This window comes from Leguminivora glycinivorella, chromosome Z (genome assembly GCF_023078275.1).
Source record: "Leguminivora glycinivorella isolate SPB_JAAS2020 chromosome Z, LegGlyc_1.1, whole genome shotgun sequence".
Classification (NCBI taxonomy): Eukaryota; Metazoa; Arthropoda; class Insecta; order Lepidoptera; family Tortricidae; genus Leguminivora; species Leguminivora glycinivorella.
Window position 1 is genome coordinate 48615056 of NC_062998.1, and position 21638 is coordinate 48636693.

At 40.2% G+C, this 21638-nt stretch overlaps 1 protein-coding gene across 1 annotated transcript in view; it reads right to left on the reverse strand.

Moving 5' to 3' along the window:
• Positions 1 to 21638, reverse strand: part of LOC125240555 (disco-interacting protein 2) — a 143614-nt gene that overhangs the window by 82376 nt on the left and 39600 nt on the right. Inside the window, 1 exon segment of the mRNA XM_048148485.1 lies at positions 17659 to 17772. Coding sequence (XP_048004442.1) covers positions 17659 to 17772 — 114 coding nt within the window.

Sequence of the window (21638 nt, forward strand, 5' to 3'; positions counted from 1 at the left end):
AAGATAGTTAAATACATAAGCGGACGTCTGATTAGGACTCTCCCAACGGGAATTTTCTCTAGAATGCGAGTGACTTGGTATTTACAACAACAACAACACAGGAACTATCCTAGCTCAGGCATTTGTACAAATCATCCCTTGTAAAATTCTTAGTCTTTAAGAAAAACCAATGTACACTTATGTTATTCATAATAAATTATTTCTATTTCTATTTCTATTTCTATTTATCAAGAGGACAAAGACAAATGTTCAAAATTCTAAAATTGTAGCGAAGTCGCATTTGTAAACTTTTGAATAATCTGTCCAGCCAGTCAATGAGTCAATACAGCAGGACAATCAGAAGGCCTACCGCAAATTATGAAATTCGAAAATAGCGAACAAATTTCTGTCACTGTCTACCTACAGCTTGGAGTAAAGTTAAAAGGAAGATGCCCTTAATATTCGAACTGCGTCGTTCGCTGTAGGCCCTGTATCGTCTGTGATTCTACAGAATAGAACAAGGAACCGAAGTGCGCCGGCCAGTCTAATTAAGGAACTGCCGATAACTTAATGGAAGCACTCTTGCACGAAAATGGGGATGTGGTTTTCACTGAAAGAGTTTTAATTGCGTCCATTAATGCATCCCGCTGACACTGGTGTAGGACGTGCGGAAATAAACTTTAATATTAAGCTTTAAAGACAATTTTACGTGACATTAATTTATGGAAGCACTTTTTAAGTTGGACTTTGCATTAAGTGCTTCCTAATCGGAATGACAGTTCCTGACAGTGTGTAAAGCGTGTTGTTAGGTTGTAATCTTCATTGGCTTATTAATCATCAGAAACCATAGTCTTTCGTCATTATTTAATGGGCCATACACACAGGCCGAAACAGTATTGTGTCTTTTATAATTTTCATAACTGAAAGAGACTGAAAACGGTCGGATACAATATTGGAATTTTCTTCTTTTCTTCGTCTTTCACGGCAAAACTGACGTGATTTTTTAAGTGGGAGTTGAAGGGATGGAGAGTGACATAGGCTACATTTTGTCTCTATCTAACGTGAGTGAAGCCTCAGGAAAAAGCTAGTGAGTTATAAAAACGACGGATACAGTCAGTCAGTCAGTAAGGCATGTAACTACATAGTTCAAATTCTCCTGTATAATTAATTAATAAATATGATGGGTATATCCTTCACTGTGTGCCTCCGGCCTTATAGATCGCGTGCGCGAACGCATGTTTTTTACCGCATCACGTTTCAACCACTATGCATCGCGTCTCGTCCCCGCAGTCAACGCAAAAACGGATGCTAGCAGTATCATTACGACGTGACCCTTGACGCGCGGAATCATATTTTTGCATATGATTCTACATATGTCACTCAAGTCCCTCAGTTGATCTGAGGCATATTTCTCAAAGCTGAAAGTTACAAGCGGAAGTCTCTTTTCAACTTGTCATATTACTACTTGTAAATTGTAACTTGTAACTTCGAGAAATGGGCCACTGCTTGCAAAAAGCCGTACCCGCAAAAAAACCTGAACGCAAGTGCGAAAGAGCTCTAGCCAACCCCAAACTAGCGTTTCCCGCATTGGTCTGTGCTTGACCCGACGCAATAGCGCAGCGACGCCATTTTCCATAACTTTGAATAGGCACCTCAGCAATTCCCGAAAAGTTTGTACATTTGGATCACGTCTCCGATTTTGATGAAAATTGGTAGGCTGATAGAGTCCATGATGCTGAGCAAGATCCACTAGGTTTCCCAAAATGTCCTAGGCTGTTTGTATGAAACTTTCCTTTTTTGTTACCGAAAATGTATAGAAATCTGGTAACAAAAAAGGAAGGTTTCATACAAACTGCCTAGGACATTTTGGGAAACCTAGTGGATCTTGCTCAGCATCATGAACTCTATCAGCCTACCAATTTTTATCAAAATCGGAGAGGTGATCCAAATGTACAAACTTTTCGGGAATTGCTCACCTATGAACTTTCAGAAGACGCTATGGGATGGGAGATCTAAGAGACAGACTAACCCCCTTATTTATAAAAAAGTTACTACACTTATTAGTTAATAAGTGTTTTGTCTCCTTCTGTCATGTTCAGTAGCTTTTGTATGAATATGGGATAAGTATGTGTCACCTTAATAAGAATCTATATACGGCGATACCAAAGCAAGGAAAACAATAGACGCATGCGCATCTCTCGCGTAAATCAAAATGGCCGATGCCTGAGTCAGTAACTGAGGAATACTTAATTAAGGTGGCATCATCCTGTGATGAGGCCACCGATTTAATTGTTGCCGCCTTTACTGGTCACAAAGGGTCAGTTGCATTAAACCGCTCGCTAAATTTAATATATGTGAAGACGTTTCCAATACAGGGTACAGCCAACCAATTGGGACCCTACCCCACTGTAGAACTATGTCATAGTGACTTAGTGACGTTATAAATCAGATTGTAAGAAATCTCTTACTGCTTGTCATTTTGACATGGTTGTAGAGTGGCCTAGGGTTCCAATTGGTTGACTGTACTTATAGATCCTGTCAAGGTATTCTTCCTACTTCTGTAGGGCTGTGAAGGACGGCTGTATATAATTTGTCACCATGTCTGTCACGTTCTAACAAGTACGTAAGTGACGCGGTGATTGATCCTTATCAGTGCGGCCTTAAACATTTCTATCATACTATAAATTGATAAGAAAAGTCCAAATTCAGAAGTTTTCTATTAAGTATACTTATTCAGAAACACACATAAGGACAACTTCATCTTTGTAGATCCCTACCTCGATTTTCTATCTAATCTAAACCCGAGTACGCCAGTGATTACAGCCACCGGGCTTAATAGAGAAAATCACTATAAAAAGCGTAGCCTAGCTCTTTAGCGCTGATGGTACTTGGAGATAAGTACTAGGCCTGCAGTGACGTCAGCGGCCAGGTGCGTTCCACTGACACAGAAAATGTCGCTCAGACCCGCCAATCCCTCTGGTTACTTTACCAACTCGGGGTTTTCAATTTGTATTTTTTCTATCATTATTTTTGCACGGGTACTAGATATAATGCTTATGTCATGTTATTGTACCTTATGAAATAAAATAAAATAAATAAATAAACCTACCTCTTGATGAAACTGTATTTGGGCCATTTTTTTCAAAGTTGCCCCACTTTTTCGAATTTGGAAATTTTTATGTAGTTTTCACTCAAAATCGCGAGCTCTTTCCATCCTAATAGGAGAAAAAAAGTGTCCCAAGGTTTTTTCCCCATTCCGTTACCATTTTTTTCATACATTTTGTATGACGGTAACATGGCGTTTGAATAATGTATGGAAATCTTGGGACATTTTTTTTTTCTCCTATCAGGATCGAAAGACCTCACGATTCTGAGTATGGATCGCGTAAATACCCATGTTCCAAAAAAGTGGGGTGGACAACATCGAAAAAAATGGACCATTTATTTCAGAAAACGCATTAAAGTCCGTTGCGTAGTTTTAAAGATCTTACTATGCATACATAAGGTTAGACTTAGACAGCGGGAAGCGACAAGTTTAGTTTGAGTGTGTAGTGATGGCTTACTCATGGCCAGTATGGCCACACACTAGCCGAGGCTAAGCGAAGACGTGGTCTACGATGGAGCTCGCTCTGAAGGTACCTGTTCACCCTTAATTTGATGGTTGCCGGGTTATACGAGCTCGGAAATATTACTGTTATCAAAAAAAAAAACGCAAACAAATTTCACTGTTAAAAACCGTGTCGGTGCGAGGTTCGGGGAAACCGAATTCATTAGAGTGGTCCGTACACCTTTATTTGTCTTATATAATCCATTAGGACCGGCCTTTTGTGTGTCCGAATACGACACGTTTAATTCGTACAGGGTTCCTAGCCTGTCACAATCGCTTACGATTCGTGAGTAGCTAGCTCTCTCTATCGCACTTCCGTATTGGCGCAAGACTATCACGCTGCATATATATGATTCAAGAGTTTTATTTAATAATTAATCATTATTCATCAATAATTTTAATCATGACTTCAAAACTAATATATTCATACGTGAAATAATTAATACTTACTTGATACGTGAAAAGTAAATTAAATGATTTGTTTATTTTTTACATTCATTTTATTAATTGTGTTTGTTACTATATTTCAATAAATGATTAAAACAAAACAAATTATTTCCTTTTCGTTTCACATATCAAGTAGGTATTAATTATTTGACGTATGAATAGCTTACTTTTGAAGTCATTTGTACCTACATGATAAAAATTGAGTAATGAATAATGATTAATTATTACAATAAAACTATTTGAATCACCTATAAGCAGCGTGACGTCAAATTGATGTCATCGGCATGAAAGGTACGGGCCCTGGTTATCATATACGCATTTTTGTATTCAAATGTTATGAACCTTTTTACTTTTCTGAACTTATTAAAACTCATTGGTTCTGATGCTAGGTTACGAATATTTACTCACTGCCTGCCTTAACCGCCGAGATTTAGAAAGCGCTGATTTCAAGGTTGGATTTCAGGATGCTTCTGGATTTTGGCACATAAGAAGAACTGATATCGCCCCGCAGAGTAGGACTCAAATGAATCATATCAGACACTATGCAACGCTGACGAAATACTGCCCCATCTTTTCTTTGTATGAAAAGTTCAAATCCTGCATTCCGTTATTACTATTTAAAATTTTGTGTAATTTAAGACGATAACAGGAGCGAAAATGCTAAAATGGAAAGGAGCCCCCTTTCAATTTGGGAATTTTATCGGAAAAAAAATTGTCCGTTAAGAACAACTCCGAGGTTACGCTCTCGACCGTTTCCTCCTTCAAAACTTAATCAATCGGAACGAAATTTAAGAATCTGAATAACAATGAAATAATCTGTGTCGGACCGTTTCATTTTTTTGGCTAATTGTTACCAATCTTGAGTATCACACCTTTTTTGCGCCAAAATGAAAAAGGCCGTTTTTAGAAATTTTTGATTGGCTCTTTAAAAGTAAAAATATCAAAAAAATCAAAACGGTCCGACACAGATAAAAATAATAACAATCAATGTTGAAAAAAAAACATTGCCCTATCTTCAAAAACCAGGAGGAAATAGTCGAGAGCGTTTGTATGGAGAATTGACCCCTCCTGTATCGTCTTAAGAAATTTTGAAACAAAATGAAAACGCTCGCTATTCTATTCGTCTTCTTCTTGTCCTCTTTTACTCTTAGATCATATCGCGTAAAAAGGTTCCTCTCGCCTACAAAACAGCTTCCTAATAGTCTAGCTACTCTAGATAGTGGATTCAAAGTGGTCTGTCAGCCTATTTAATCGTCAGGACCAGTAATAAAGAAAATTAGACCACATTGCGGTTGGGTGTACCGACTGGTGGCCTACTTAACCATAATTAAGTATTTACGGGCGCTATAAAGCTTAAAAATAAACAGTTAGATTGGGAGCTTTATCTCGTTGAATTAAGGTTGATAAATATTATATACTCAACTGTTTACTCTAGGGGAGAGTTGGATATGTCGTACTGCGGGCTATATCGTACCACCAAGTCTTATTGAACAACTAGTTTTCACGTCACGTCAGGCATAAAATAGTGCTCTAAAAGTAAGAACAATAACCAATTAGTCTGATTTGAACTAAAACTTTTAAAATGTGGTTGTAAGAACAACATACATACTCGTAATCTGCAATGATACCTAAACTATTTTTACAGGCTTTTATTCAACTTGCACAAGGCAAGTATGTTAGTTTAGGTCAAAACGTAGACGCTAAATTTGACCCACTTCCAGGTTTCCGATTGAGCTGAAATTTTGCGCACATATGTAAATCACGTGACAATTCAATATTATGGTATCATGGACCTGATCTGATGATGGAGCAGAATGGTGGTCATAAGGAACTCTGTTATCAAAGGTCGTATCCCCATCGAATAAGGGGTTTTTAGAAACGTCTCGGAGATCAGTAGATGACTGTTGAAAGAAAGGTACAATCGGCGATAAAAGCTTGTGCCAAAAATGATTTTTATGAAAAAAAACTTATTATTAAACTCTTCTCTTACTTGTCTAACAAACTATTCTCTTTCTTTTTGCCAAACCTATTTATCAATGAATTACAACAGTCATAACGCTTAACAGTCACCTGCGCCCTGCAATAATATCGCACAACGAAAAATATGACACTTCTTGTGCCACATGGCGTGTCATATGTTTGCACGCTTTGTTGTGCAAGATTATTATTGCTGGTGACAGTGGTGACTCTATCTATAAGCCCCCTCCCCCCCCCCTTCCTCCTCCATCTCGCGTGTCGCGAGCGTAGCGTCGGGCCAACTGTATGGCAAAGACTGACCCATTCCATTTAAACATTTTCACTCCTGTAGCGTCTTAACTATTCGTATACTTACTGGGCATGACTTTTTAGTCAATCTACTTATCGCCCCGTAAGCCAGAACGCTCGTGTAACACTAAAAGCAATATGTTGTCACTGCTACCCGCATTACTTACGGTAATACGGTGCTAAATATAACGGAAAACAATGATTGTATGGTTGACTGGTAGAGAATGCCTTAAAACAGTCCGCCATTTGTATTTTTTATTGTGCAGTAAAGTTTGAACAAGTAAAAACCAACGACTCGTATGATAGTCAATATATGTAGCTTATGTTTCAGAACAATAAATTTTATAGTTTTTTTATAAGAATAAAGCTATTCTTGAATAATGGACTCGCGTTTATTATTGAATGGTCATATACTCGTAATATACCAAAGACTATTATAGCAAACATATTCACTACATGCTATTAGTTAACAGCGTAAGGTACCAAACAAATACAAGATATTCACCACTGTGCTATGTGCCTTGTATCCATATCCATAGGATCGATTATATTGGTAATTAAATAGGCTAGTCTCCTATACTTAAAATAAAATATTTTATGCAGTGCACGAAATAAAGCACTACATAATTAGAAGAAATATATGGACAGTGGTTATGTTTAAACATTGTTTCTATTTAATAAGTCAAAGAGAAAGATAAAGTAAATGAATGGACCGTGACGTCACTCCTTAGTATTTTATAGTAATTCCATATTAGCAAATCATTTTGACAGTTCTTAAAAAGACTGTCTAAGTAAAATGTGACTGACATCTTTCGACACAGGCTTAAAACTTTTGAACCTCAGTTTTGATAATTTGATCCATATGCTCAACTTGATATGTGTTAAAATTGTCAAATGTTGATATTAGCGCCATCTAGCCCAGAATCGACCAAAGGTGAAATCTCGTTGACCGTACATTTTTCTTGATGATTCCGAGGTACGATTTTCCTTACGCTTCATCTGTCAATGTACGGAGTTATATCGTCACTACTTTGAAAAAAACTTGTATTTTCTTCTGTCAATGAAAAGAAAAATGTAATAAGTATGTATGGAATGCATATAGACTTACTGCGTTTTAACTTTGAGGAGCAGCGTGAGATACGAGATTTTTTCAAAGTAGTGACGATATACGTCTTTGATATTATATATGCTGTGGGTATACACCGTATCCAATAAGTTTGAATACAGCACAAATAGCCAATAAAACAAAATGAACAAATAGTTACTACATTATTATTATATTTTATGAATGGCACTCTTATTTACTACATTCACAACAAATGTTTTGGAATAACTCCAGCATTAACTTGTTTACCAGCCTCAAACGCTTCTCAAACGGATCACACGCGGCACGCACCGTTTTCTTCACATTTCATCTCAAATACTCTCGATAACCTTTTTGAAATGATGTAGGTTTATGATTTTATAAAAATTTAGTCTTCAAAGCATGTATGACCATACAAAATAGTCTAATACGCCTAAACCTGGAGGCCTGGGTGGCCACTCATGTTTCGGATAAATAAATAAATAAATATTATACGACATTCTTACACAGATTGACTGAGGCCCACGGTAAGCTCAAGAAGGCTTGTGTTGTGGGTACTCAGCAACGATATATATAATATATAAATACTTATATACATAGAAAACATCCATGACTCAGGAACAAATATCTGTGCTCATCACACAAATAAATGCCCTTACCGGGATTCGAACCCGGGACCCGGGGATAAAAAACTGCCAAATTAGTCTGAAACTACGCTAGAATACCATTTGCCGAATGTGCTGGAGGTGCGTCTTCTTGGGACACATGATACTCATTCCCAAGCATCCTTTTTAACTTTAAGGCATTTTTTTCTCCAAAACCATGGTTTTAAAGAAAAAAAACGTTGATTTTAACGCTTTTATCTGTAAGTACTGAAGGTAGTTTACCTCGCTTACATACTGCATCCCACATCTGGGCCGATGGTGAGCTCTGGAACCTAGGCACATTTTTCTAGTTGCCCGGAACGTTATCTATCCTCGGTACCCATAATAGTTTATTTTGGACACGGGGCGTCTGTTTTATCACATACAGATTCTCCTTATAAAAAATAACTCGTCACCTGCGTGCCGAGCAAGTATTTTGTTGGCACTTTACCTCTTTGTTTTTCTTAGACACTTCGGAAATTTCATGTACTTTGTGCTTGTATTTTATTAAGAGGAATATACTCTTTAGTTTAAATAAGAATTTGATGGCCTGTGATCCCTATATCTTTAGAACTGAGGTAAAATGTGAGTATTCGGACTTATTGGACACGGTGTAAGTAGCAGGGCTACCACATGATTGGCGCCTCGGTATCTCGCCACGAAATAGATCAAGATCACACGTATTTTCTAATTGTATTAACGCCAAGGATGGATACTTGGGTAGCCTATGTCGCGGCGAGATAATCTCGAGCAAATCATGTGCTGCTGGTACTATTATTTTGGTTTGGCAAAAAGCTTATCTCAGACACCGTACAAAATTCCTCATAGATGACTCATACTCAGCAAAACTCGTTTAAACGAAAACTCAACGGACGCACCGACATGTAACTTTCCCGAGCTCACATGTTGTCCATTATTTTGATTTTGAATTTTACCGCGTATGAAATAGGGTTCTATCAAGTAGTTCAGGAGTAGAAATTTTCATGGGACGGAGAGGCGTATTAGGCCGGGAATTACTATCCTGGTGTAACAAGTGGACCTACATACTTTAAACTGAACATCAGTGGACCTTATGAACTCGGAATACGGCTCATAAAATGTCAGTTTGGACGGTTCGGAGACCGGAGTGAACACGGGCGACCCACGTTGCAATTTGTACGGAGTATACGGGACATGTATTAAAAATGGGTATAATTCTGGAAACTCGCATCGCGACACATTACTCAGACCAACACCGACCTTTCTCCTCGCTAGTTAATGTCCAATTTAGGATGACTAAAAAACGCGACCAGATTTTGCGGAAGTTACTCATTGGAATGCAGTTAGGAGTGCTCTTAGCGCGGAGAGATAGGGTCGTTTTTTGTTTGATTACTGCTACATTGCAGTGATAGATTTTTAGAGCATCTCATGGCCTATATCCAGAGCCAGGCATGCGTTACAAATTGCTGACTGAAAGATGTACACATGTTACAGATACAATGCAATGCTATTTATTAGCAGAGAACAGTTGTATTGAAGCTGTTTACTGCAAACATTGCGATTGTTTTCATGAGTAAACCCAAGAGGTATTCCAATATCTACATAGGTGTCTACATAATATCACAGTATAATAAAGAATACTATCGTACAGTATGGCCACTCCCGCTCCCCGCTGTAAGTGCCGCCGACCCCCTCTCGGTTACCTTACAGTTACCGTCTATCAAAAACGCGAACAGTCGACCTGTCATATCGCACTCATACAAGCATGGTACATGTTCACCTACACGAGCTTAGAATGTGTGCTAGGAACGCGCCTCTTTCATATATTTGATCGCCAGTGACCGAGATGATACAAGACCTTTGCGATACGTTTTAATCAGGACATTTTATAAAATATACTTTTAGCAACAAAATATGATAAATCTTGAATAGAACACCAATTTACACTGTACACCAACCTTTAGGCATTATATCAAATAAAATACAGGTAGTAATAGTAAGTATGTCTGACCATCGATACCATAAATCAAGCAAACAAATTGCCATCGAAAAGGTTTCCAACATCTGAAAACTCTCGACAATTCCCACTATTCCATGTTTAAATATAAACTTTCGTGCACTCGTCACATTTTCGGGGTTCAGGTAAATATAGAACACTTTTCACCGCCGGGAAAAGCAGAAACACTTTGTCAGCTTCCGCGAAAACAAATTTCTATAAATAGAGAGAGAACTCTTTCAGAGTTGATTGTTTATGGAATCGTGGCTCGGTGACCCGATTTAGATGCACTCAACGATCGCATCGATAAAGCTAGGATTATTGATTTGCTGCATTCAATGCGATAGCTGTAACGTTTTAGCTAGTCAAGATAAAGCTGCATTACAAATACGGAGGCCCGATAGTACTTTTGATACGCTAATTAAAATAGACTTAACAAATGCCAACGAGATCGAGTCCTCGCAAATTATTAAAAAAGTATGCAAGCTGTCCAGAATATTAAAAACAGGCATCTTAACGGGTGTTCCCCTAAATTTCGTAGCTAACACTATTCATGAAGTCAGGACAGCACAAAGGCTGGCCGCCGAGGAGGTGGCGTTTGCTAACACTTAACGTCTCCATCTTGGCCGCTTCTTAATCACCCTGGAGTGTCTTGCCCCTCCGGGACATTGCGGCGTCCGACTTGTGGATAAGATACGAGGTTCCCTCTAAATTCCCAACTCTTCTATAAAAAAAAAAAACTTGAAAGATGCTTATAAAGTTATAATGTTTGCCTCTTGTTACCTAATTAGGAGCACTTGAAACTGTATACAACTAAAGCGACAACAAAGCGAACGAGCGTGTAAATATCACGACCAAAAATGAAAAGGGTCTGACCAGGTATCATTTGTTTTCACTAATCCTATTGTTAACACCTAAAGACCTCTCAAGTGCTATCGGGCCTCTGTATTTTAAATGGAGTATATCTATAGAATCAGAAGTGTCTGCGAAGCGTAGGGCTGATTGGAACGGTACATCTCGTATGCGAGTTTCATTACAATGGGGGATTTGGCCGGACGGCTGAATTGGATGTGAGAGTAACGTGAATATTCCTCAATGTGCCTAAAATCGCAGAGGAATTCCTAGTATGCGCCTACGGGCAACTTTGTCACTGCAACTATTAATTAGTCTCTCACATCCAATCTATGAACATTCGCACTTTCATACCAGCCTATCAATAGCCTATAGATTGGATGTGAGAGACAAAATAGTTGTAGGGACAAAAGTAGCCAGTGGACGAATGCCCTGAACTGTTATAACATTTGTATTGAAGGATCGGGAGCATATCTTTTAATTTGACATATGTATTGAAGGGTAGACGGTTCATTAGAAACGTTTGAGTCTTACAGGGTGAACAATCCCTTGCAATCTTTCAAAAATGTATCCTAACAGCCTATTAGAAACGGCAATCTTAAAAGGAAAGAGGAAAAATCATAGTGCACACAGCGTTCCCAGTGACATCATCATAGAGAATAAAATAGGGAAATGAATATAATAAAGTCAGCTTAATAAAAGAAAGATAGAACATGATTGTCGAATGAATAGACGAGTAGTTACAATCAGGATATATTCAGACGAATATAATTAAAGGCCGTTCCACTCAGTCTTATTTAATGTCAAATACTACAGAAGACAATCATTTATTGTGCCAAATTCGATACGAGTCTAGTAGCCCATTTCTTCGCGCGGCAAACGTGTTACATATATATGTAGACGTGCAAAGGAGACGAGCGAAACGCGCGCACTTTTTTTTTTACCCAGGCAGAATCCATTATTGATGCCACTGTCTCAACCGAGGCACTTCTATATTCCGTGAGCGAATAAACAATCGAAGACGTTCACACAAATGATAATCATCAGATTATCACCCATAAGAATATGTTATGTATAATTACGTATATTTGCCTGCGCATCGGTGTGCACAGGCCTTTAGGGAGGTCAAGGTTTCAATGTTATGAGTGTTATGACTGTTTTCATAATATGAATAATGTATGTTACTATTATTTTTGTGTACGTGATTATGATGCGATATTACTGTATTTCGAACAACAGTGAATGAAACAATGCTGACCCAGCAGAGCGAGAAGGCATATAATATTTACACATGGTTCACTCTAAGTTTTATTTAATAGTAGCTTTTGACCGCAGCTGCGCTCGCGTTAAATTTAATAAAAATTGCAGAATTCTCCATACAAACTTCCTGCCCCCATTTTAGGGAAGTGGGGGATTAGAAATTGACAAAAAGTAGCCTATGTCACTCTCCTCCCAGCTCCCTTCCAACCATCTACAATTAAATCCAGTCAGTTCGTCGCTCCGTTTTGCCGTGAAAGACGAACAGACACACACACACTTTCCCATTTATAATATAAGTGTGGAAGTACGGATACTGGCATCTCATTAAGCTATTCACTTTGATAAAACGAGAATAATTTAGCCGTACCGTGCCGTTGTTAGATCTTAGAAATACAGAGAATCGGAACATTGCAAACATTGAAGTCCCGGGAAACACATTTAATTGAAATTGTAACAGGTGGTAAAAGGGGTGATGTTGTTCCCTTTACCGAGCGCAGACTAATTGGGTTGAGGGTCCCAATAAGTCGACACTCTTATAAGATGGTGAGGGTTCAGGCCTGGCTTAACAGAACAACAACAACGATTCCAATTGGATTTATTTAGACAACACAAGAGTTACACGCAAGTTTACACAAATAGTCTTATACAATGTAGTCTAGTAACACTAAGTAACACGAATGCCGTGAGTGGTATATCTAGCACTGTACACTGTTGCTTTCACTGAACTTCACTTTGACTATGGACGCGACGGTAGCGGGTGTACCGAAAAGAGGTGACGTGACGAGACGTACTCCGAACCGGGCTCACGCCTTGCTAGTAGAAGACTCTCCGTGTGTGATCGGAATTGCGACCTTACGCCAAACGCAGGGGTTTACGCAATGTGTGATCGGAACGGGCTTTCTCCGTACTTAGCAAGGAGCTAGCTTAGGCCTAGAGTAAGGTCCTAGTTAGGAGCAGACTGGGATGTCAACTGATTTGGGATGTGTCCCGGCGGGCTTTTATACCACCCGACGGCGTGGGTGAAAGCGACGCTTCCTTCCTGAGTAACGGGACGCTGGACCCGCGCATCTGCAGTGGCCGGCCATCGCAATGTAGAAACAATGGTGCGGTACCGTTGGAATCGGAAGGGCCGGCGGAACCTTCTACCTGCGTTACGCGTGGGAAACTTGGTCGTGCTACAGTCTCCCCCTCTGGATCCGACGACGTCCCGGCGAGGAGCCAGCACGAGGTAGCACTTCTTCTTTTCCATCGATTTTGCTTTTACATGCCCCTTGGGCTTCTTAGTCTTCTTCTTGAAGTTTTTGAGTGGCTGGAGTGATGGTTCCATAGGGGCCACCACCTCTTCGTGATATAGCGCAAACGCTGCATCTTGGGGAGGTTTAATCTTCTCCGGGCAGTCACTATTTCGAGTGACTATGCATGATGCGAGCTGACGTTGTGACTTTACGTCAGAGTCAGAGCTATCTTGTTTTGGTGCAAGTTTAACACGCACAACGTGAGCTGAACTTCTTACAGCTTTCTTAATGACCACCGATGGATCACGTGGCTGCGACTTCAAAGTTTCCTGACTATTCTTGTCTAATGCTTCTTTTCTTTCTTCCGTTGAGGGAATTAGCGTGCAACCTACTTCCACTTTTGTAGGGCTTGGCCCTATTTCACCAGGGACGCTTGGGGCCCAAGAATATAGGCCAACGCTCTGGTCTCCTGGATTTGCATTTCTGCAGCAATTAGGACACTTGCTGCGAACGACGCCGGGTCTGCCGCATCCGTAGCAACTGATGCCAATCGGTGCTGATGGAGCAACCTTGCTCACATCTCCCCCTGCAGTTGAGCTCATCTCTTGTTGTTGCCGCTTCTTTGTGCGACAATCCGCTTCGGCGTGCCCGTTCTTATCGCAGTACTCGCAGCGTTGTCGGCCTGAAGTGTTCCGTTCATTGTTTGAAGGTACTGAGGCAACATTTTCTTCCCAGCTCGTCTTCTTTTCCAATAGGATTTCTTCAGCGCTCCTTGCGAGTTTTAGAAGTTCGTCGATCGATTTGAAAGCGCTTCTTGGCACCATTTCCTGTATATTCAAGTGGAGCTGACCATAAATCATATGAAGTTGATGGGTCTCCGGTGGGATTGGTGCAGGCAGCTGGGCTATGAGTGCCCTCTTCTTTGCGACGAACTTCTCAGTGGGGGTTTTCGCATCCTGCTTGAGTTCTATTATCCTCTGATACAGGATGTCCGCTGGTATTTTCGGGGCGAACGCGTGCCGAAGCCGATTCTCAAAATCCGTCCAGGACTTGACGTCTGACTTGGCACCTTCCCACCAGACAGCGGCGTCTCCTTTTAAAAGGAGGGTAAGCCCTTCGAGAGCGTTCTCGTCGTCAATGTTCTCGATTTTCTTGTACACGTTGATAGCTGCGAGAAAAGTCTCTGCAGCCTCGTTTTCGCCGGTCCCGTCGTATACTGCGTTGCATCGTGCGAATGACCCTTGTCTGCTTGCCGGTGCCAGAGCTGCGATGATGCGCTGGAGCTGTTCTTCGGTCATTGTGAGGGCCATCTTCGCTCTGTGTTGTGCTCGTGTTCTGGGTTCTGAAGCCAGGGCCACTTAGTTGGGCGCCAGTTGTAACAGGTGGTAAAAGGGGTGATGTTGTTCCCTTTACCGAGCGCAGACTAATTGGGTTGAGGGTCCCAATAAGTCGACACTCTTATAAGATGGTGAGGGTTCAGGCCTGGCTTAACAGAACAACAACAACGATTCCAATTGGATTTATTTAGACAACACAAGAGTTACACGCAAGTTTACACAAATAGTCTTATACAATGTAGTCTAGTAACACTAAGTAACACGAATGCCGTGAGTGGTATATCTAGCACTGTACACTGTTGCTTTCACTGAACTTCACTTTGACTATGGACGCGACGGTAGCGGGTGTACCGAAAAGAGGTGACGTGACGAGACGTACTCCGAACCGGGCTCACGCCTTGCTAGTAGAAGACTCTCCGTGTGTGATCGGAATTGCGACCTTACGCCAAACGCAGGGGTTTACGCAATGTGTGATCGGAACGGGCTTTCTCCGTACTTAGCAAGGAGCTAGCTTAGGCCTAGAGTAAGGTCCTAGTTAGGAGCAGACTGGGATGTCAACTGATTTGGGATGTGTCCCGGCGGGCTTTTATACCACCCGACGGCGTGGGTGAAAGCGACGCTTCCTTCCTGAGTAACGGGACGCTGGACCCGCGCATCTGCAGTGGCCGGCCATCGCAATGTAGAAACAATGGTGCGGTACCGTTGGAATCGGAAGGGCCGGCGGAACCTTCTACCTGCGTTACGCGTGGGAAACTTGGTCGTGCTACAAAATAACTTTACGAATCCGATCCGCGCAGAGCAAAGCTTTAATGGAACAAATTTCAACATTTGAGCCTTACTGAAGTAGATAATTAGTAAGCTGCAATATACAGTTTTTTAAACGTAGGTATACAAGTTTTAAAGTAAATTTTAAAACATGCGAAACGCCACCATTATTTTGTAACTTAAAAAATAAATAAAACATTAATTAGAAAATGTTAGAACGTTACACAATTTGCAAAAGTCACCTAAATGTAACACTGATACATAAAAAAATCACTACCACATACCGCTAACTTTGCATGACATTTTAAATGATTGAGCAAGGTCATTTGAACATTAAATTTCTGCAATAACATGGACTTTACAAAGACTCCCTCACACTTGTTTACATACGTGTTATGTGTCAGTCAGTGCAAAGTTAGTAAAATTGAGTGTAAGGCCTGAGTGGACGCCTGGAGCGGAGTGTTCGACGACGGGGCGGGTGAGCGTGCGTACATTCTAATATGCAGCGTTGACTCAGGACACTTGTATGAGCTTCAATTGTTTGTCATGCACGCCGCACGCCCCGCCCCGCTGCACGTGCACGCCCAATATGAGCGTGCACTCAGCCCTTACACTTAGGTAGACTACATTATCATGCATTTTTGAATGCTACAATTTATTTCACACCAGTACAATCGCCATCAGCATCAGTGGCCAAGTGTGTACAAAAATGGGGCATTCCACGAAAATGTCCCCTAAAAACTAAATGATTCTAACACTTCTGAAAAGGCTAAGATAGCGATTTTTCATCTTAAAATAAAATCTCCTGGCAATATCATATTCAATCTTAGCGGATTTTATTGAAGTGGCTGCGATAAAGCATTTCGTAAGGGACTTTCTCGAGGAATGCGACATTTGGCGGCGAATGCACCAAAGGGTCAATGTACATTTGTGCTAAGATGCAGTTTGTTGCATAAGTGATTTATAAAATAACTGTCAAACACTATCTACTCACGACACTCAACTACATGTGCTCTCAAATGTATGTGTACAGTTGACTACAGAGAGATATACACTTTTTCACCTAATTACAATGCAATGAGGTGAAAAAGTGGATACATCTCTTTGTAGTCGACTGTACATGGCTCGATTACACTTTTAATAATTAAATCGTTACGGTTTTTATTTTATAATATGCATCCTGTTACATTTTTATATATTTATTTTCTCTAAATGAGTTTCCAAGCATATTTTATGTAATCGAGACATAATATAGAGAAAGAAAAATGTATTTTTCTTACTATGATGCTTTAGGTTATATGAGTATAACACATGTATATATCATAGATAGTCCTTAAAAGAACTCAAAACTCAGGTTCTATAAGATTTATAAACTGTTTCACGAAAAGCACTGTGCTCAAACCTAATGCACCATGTTACACTATTCTCAGGTCTACCCTGTTACGGCCTAGTCAAGGTGCCAAACGTTTACGCAGTACCGAATGAAAGAAAGAATCAAATATCAACTATTAAGCATTTTGGTGTCATTCATTAATTACATCCCCGTTCCTCCTACTCCAATGTCACACTTTATCACAGGAAAAAAATAATGCGTGGAGTCCTCCGCGCGGAAGAAGTGAAACTACGTAACATAACCTTAAAAACATTATGTCAAGTGACTGTCACGTTTTTGCGTTTAGTTACTTCCACCTTTTTACTGTTTTAAATATTTTACATTGCTAACTAATTGCTCAAATTATTGAAAAAACTAGTTCAAGAGCTTTACTTTAAAAATTGCCATATTCCTGACATCGCATTTAACATCTAGCATTTTTTCGAAATTCGAGTTGGCAACACTGTCAGTTTGAAGTCGCATTAGAAGTTTCACTTCAAAATGACTTGATGCATTGTCAGTGTCACACTTGGTTGGCATGACCCGTTCCTCCTGATGCTATGATGTAATCAATGGATGACCCCTTTCCCTACAACGCAAACGCTTAACACCTCGCCATCCGGCAGGACAGTCAAGCCTGGCGTTGGCGTCCACTAAATAAGGCGTAATCGAGCCGCGTCGAATCGACTTCTCATACATTTGAATGAGATTCGACGCGTCATCAATGCACGCAGTCTCATAAGAAAAGCAGAAAGCGAATTAACGAGACTGGACTCGGCGAGCCTAGTGGACGCCAACGCCAGGCTTCAGGTGTCACAGCTACAAACACACGATACCTGAGTGGTATCGCTTCTCATTGTGCGTGACGCGCCGGTGCGTCCGGCGGTTCCTGGTGTGCAGACGCCCGCTGCCGCCGTCGCCCCGCGGCCCGCGCGGCGGCTGGTTGCCTGCTGAGTAAGTCGGGTGAGGTGTTAGGCAGAGGACTCCAAACATCGACTAAAGTTACGCTAAGATCCGCCATTTTGTTTTTATATTACTGGTCAGCTATATGTGGCTGCCTTCCCATTTCTAAAGGGTCCTTATTCGTCAAATTCAATACGGTCCTTTCTACCCGATATTGTAACAGATTTTAAAAATGGTTCTTATTGGACATGGATGGAGGCAGGATGCAGAACTTGGGACTCTTCATGCAGACAAATATCATCAGGCGGGTCAATGTTCTCGTGCTTAGCGTCCTTATTTTAGTGTAGCCATTTCACGATTTTATTGAATTTGGTACTTAATAAAATAATCTAGGGCCGAAACATTCCATAGTTTGGAGTCCACTGTGTTAGAGGGATGTGGAGGGTGGGTATAACCTGGTTCGAGGAGGATATTATCGACAATACTGTTAACTGCTCCATGTTAAGAATTTCTGCCGATAAAAAGAAAAGGATTCAATCCACAAAAAACACTGTAATCAAAATTTTAACGTTTGTCTAAAGGATAAGTCATTGATTTCAAGGACAATATTTAGAGGATGGATCCTTTTCGCCAAATTACATTTAGTTACGAGCTGTTAGTAGGATCGATGGTGTAACATACTGCACTATAATAAATGTGTGACATTATCTGGGTAAAGGGACCTTATTGTCGATGGCGCTTACGGCGTCTTGAGCGATGTTCGTGTACAAATACGACGCCGCGGGACGTAAGCGCCATCGACATTAAGGACCCTTTACCCAGATAACGTCACATATAAAAGATGAAATAAACATAACGTAGTACGTATCATTGTGAGAATAACATTCGCACATTGATACATTCATTATATGTATTCACTTACACCTTCAGTTTTACAATCTTAAACAACAAACTTATTTCTGGAAAGAACACATATCTTATAATACGTAATTATACCAAAATACGTAATTAACATAGTTGACTTAATATCAGTTGTATCTGAAAAACATCTCATTTTAAGTCTTCAAAACACTGCGGTCAAATGTCCATAAAAACTGCAAATAAAAAATAAAACTAAAAGGGGAAAAAATGCATGTAAAGGAAGTGTTAGCATTTAATCAGGTGGACTGGTAGAGTCAATATTTATGTATATGTCGATGGAGGATAAAGGCGATGTGTGAAAACGTTTAGTTTTATAGCATTTCGAGAGGTCTGATTACTTTTTAATACTGACTTACTGAGATGAGATCTTTAATGAAAATTTCATATATTATTATGAAGTACGTGGTTACCATAACCGACGATAAAACAACACATATCGTCACTACTTTGAAAAAATCTCGTATCTCACGCTGCTCCTCAAAGTTAAAACGCAGTAAGTCTATATGCATTCATACATACTTACTACAATTTTCTTTTCATTGACAGACGAAGATACAAGTTTTTTAGGGTTCCGTACCTCAAAAGGAAAAAACGGAACCCTTATAGGATCACTTTGTTGTCCGTCTGTCCGTCCGTCCGTCTGTCAAGACCCTTTTTCTCAGGAACGCGTGGAGGTATAAAGCTGAAATTTATATCAATTACTCAGGTCTACTGTCCCTTGAAGCTGTGAAAAAATCAAACTTCTAAGCCAACGCAATCAAAAGATACAGCCGTTTATGCCGCAAATTTTCGACACTTGCAAGGGAATCAAAACCTACAGGGTGCTTCCCGTGAACTCAGAATCTTGAAATTTGGTACGAAGCAACGTCTTATAGCATAGATAAAGGAAAAATTACGAAAACCATAAATTTTTAGTTAAATCACATAATATTTTTTTTTTTTAATAATTTTAACCTTACTACCCATTTCCTCATAAACGCGTAGAGGTATTAAATTGAAATTCATACCAAATACTCAGGTCTATAATACCTTTAAGCTGTAACAAAATCAAACTTCTATGTCAACGCAATCAAAAGAAACAGCAAGTAAACCTTGCAGGTTTGTACGGAACCCTCGGTGCGCGAGTCCGACTCGCACTTGGCCGGTTTTTTTTTAAAGTAGTGACGATATACTATCCCGTTTGTTATCTGTGAAAGATCATAGCTACCGATTTGGTTTGTATGGCTCTTCTTTCTGAACGTTGGGGAAATGCATTTACGCATACCACTTGATCGACAGAAACCTGGTCCAGTAAATGACGGCCTGACCAGTGAATGACCATAGGAACCACAGTCTAAAACCGCCAACGAAGGCTGATGCTGAAGGGCTGCTATAACTTAGCCTGAAAACTACTGTGTTAGGTAGCCGCTATCATAGGGCATATCGAGCGGCCATTGTTGTCACTGATAAAACAATAATTATTGTCGTCTACCGTCTACAACCGACCAACGCAACCTCTGCCTTAGATGGAGTACCACTGTGCCATTATCATTACCAGAGATCGGACAACTGGGCGTCATTCTAACAACATAAGGTTCATTATTCTGAAAACGTCATACAAATGACGCCGACCCAACTGTCTGATCTCTGGTCATTATACTACATGCACTTTTTTTATTTAACTGTACCCTGTAAGGCTAGCACATGACTGGCGCGAGAGCATCTTGGCGCGATATAGATCACACATTATTGTATTAATGACATAAGGACGTGTCTATGTCGCAGCGCCAATCTAACCCCGCTGACTACAGTTAAATATGCCTGGACTCGCGACCATAGCCAGAATCACCGGGCGTATCGAGAGAGCATTGTTGTCAACCATAAAACAACAAATACTGTCAAGTGCGACATTGTGTGTTATCGCATTGTGCGACCACTTAACGCTTCGTACCTTTTAAACGGCGTGATTCAACTTATGTGATAGACTGCGGTACAGGCTAGCAAAAAAGATTAGAAATTAATAAGGGTGCCACGTCTATGTATACCGTTTTACATGTGGCAACTATTGGATCACTTTTGTATGAGAACAGTGTTGCTATGATTAAAAAATAGTTCCATTACTACTCTTTTTTGTCAGGCTGTAATATAATAGCGCGATCTGAGGTAAGCTATCTTCGTGTTTCCGAGAACGCGTTAGCAAACTTCGAGATAACAATGTTAAAGGCTTTTCATACAACGAGCTGCTTTAAAATTCCCGTGTATTTTATAATATTTGTATTTTTCTGAAAAATTATTCCCCTTTTGGAGCGTCCAAGAATACAAAAAATAAACTCTACTTGTAAGCCTGAAAAATGTGAATAGATCTTTAAAACATATAATATATTTTTAGTGAACCTGCAGGGTTAGCACATGATTGTCGCGAGAGTATGTCGCCGCGAGATAGGCTACCCGCCCTTATGTCATTACAGTTAGAAGAAGAAGTGTCATCTATCTCGCGGCGACATACTCTCGCGACAATCATGTGCTAGGTCTACTGCAGGGTTAGCACATGATTGCCGCGAGAGTATGTCGCTGCGAGATAGACTACCCGTCCTTATGTGATTAATACAGTTAGAAGAAGACGTGTCATCTATCATGTGCTAGGCCTACTGGTACGGAACCTTTATTTGGCGAGTCAGACTAGCATAACATAACAGATTACGAATACCCGTATAGTGAAATAAGTACCAACTTAATGATAAAATTAGAACACGCGCCACGAACCAGTAACCCCAGGTGCCGGGTTCATTGACCCTCTGATAAGCCGAGGTGGCTTATCAGCCGTCCCTAAAACCCTTTCGGCACACATCTGTTCCGATAGGCACATCAAAGGGCACACGACATTTGTATCGATTTTACCGTTATTCGAGAGTTTTACTAGGAATATTCTAGATTTATTAAAAGATGGTTCAAAAATACGTTGAAAAAATTAAATTACAGTACGGTTGGTACGGGAATGTTTTTATTCAATTGA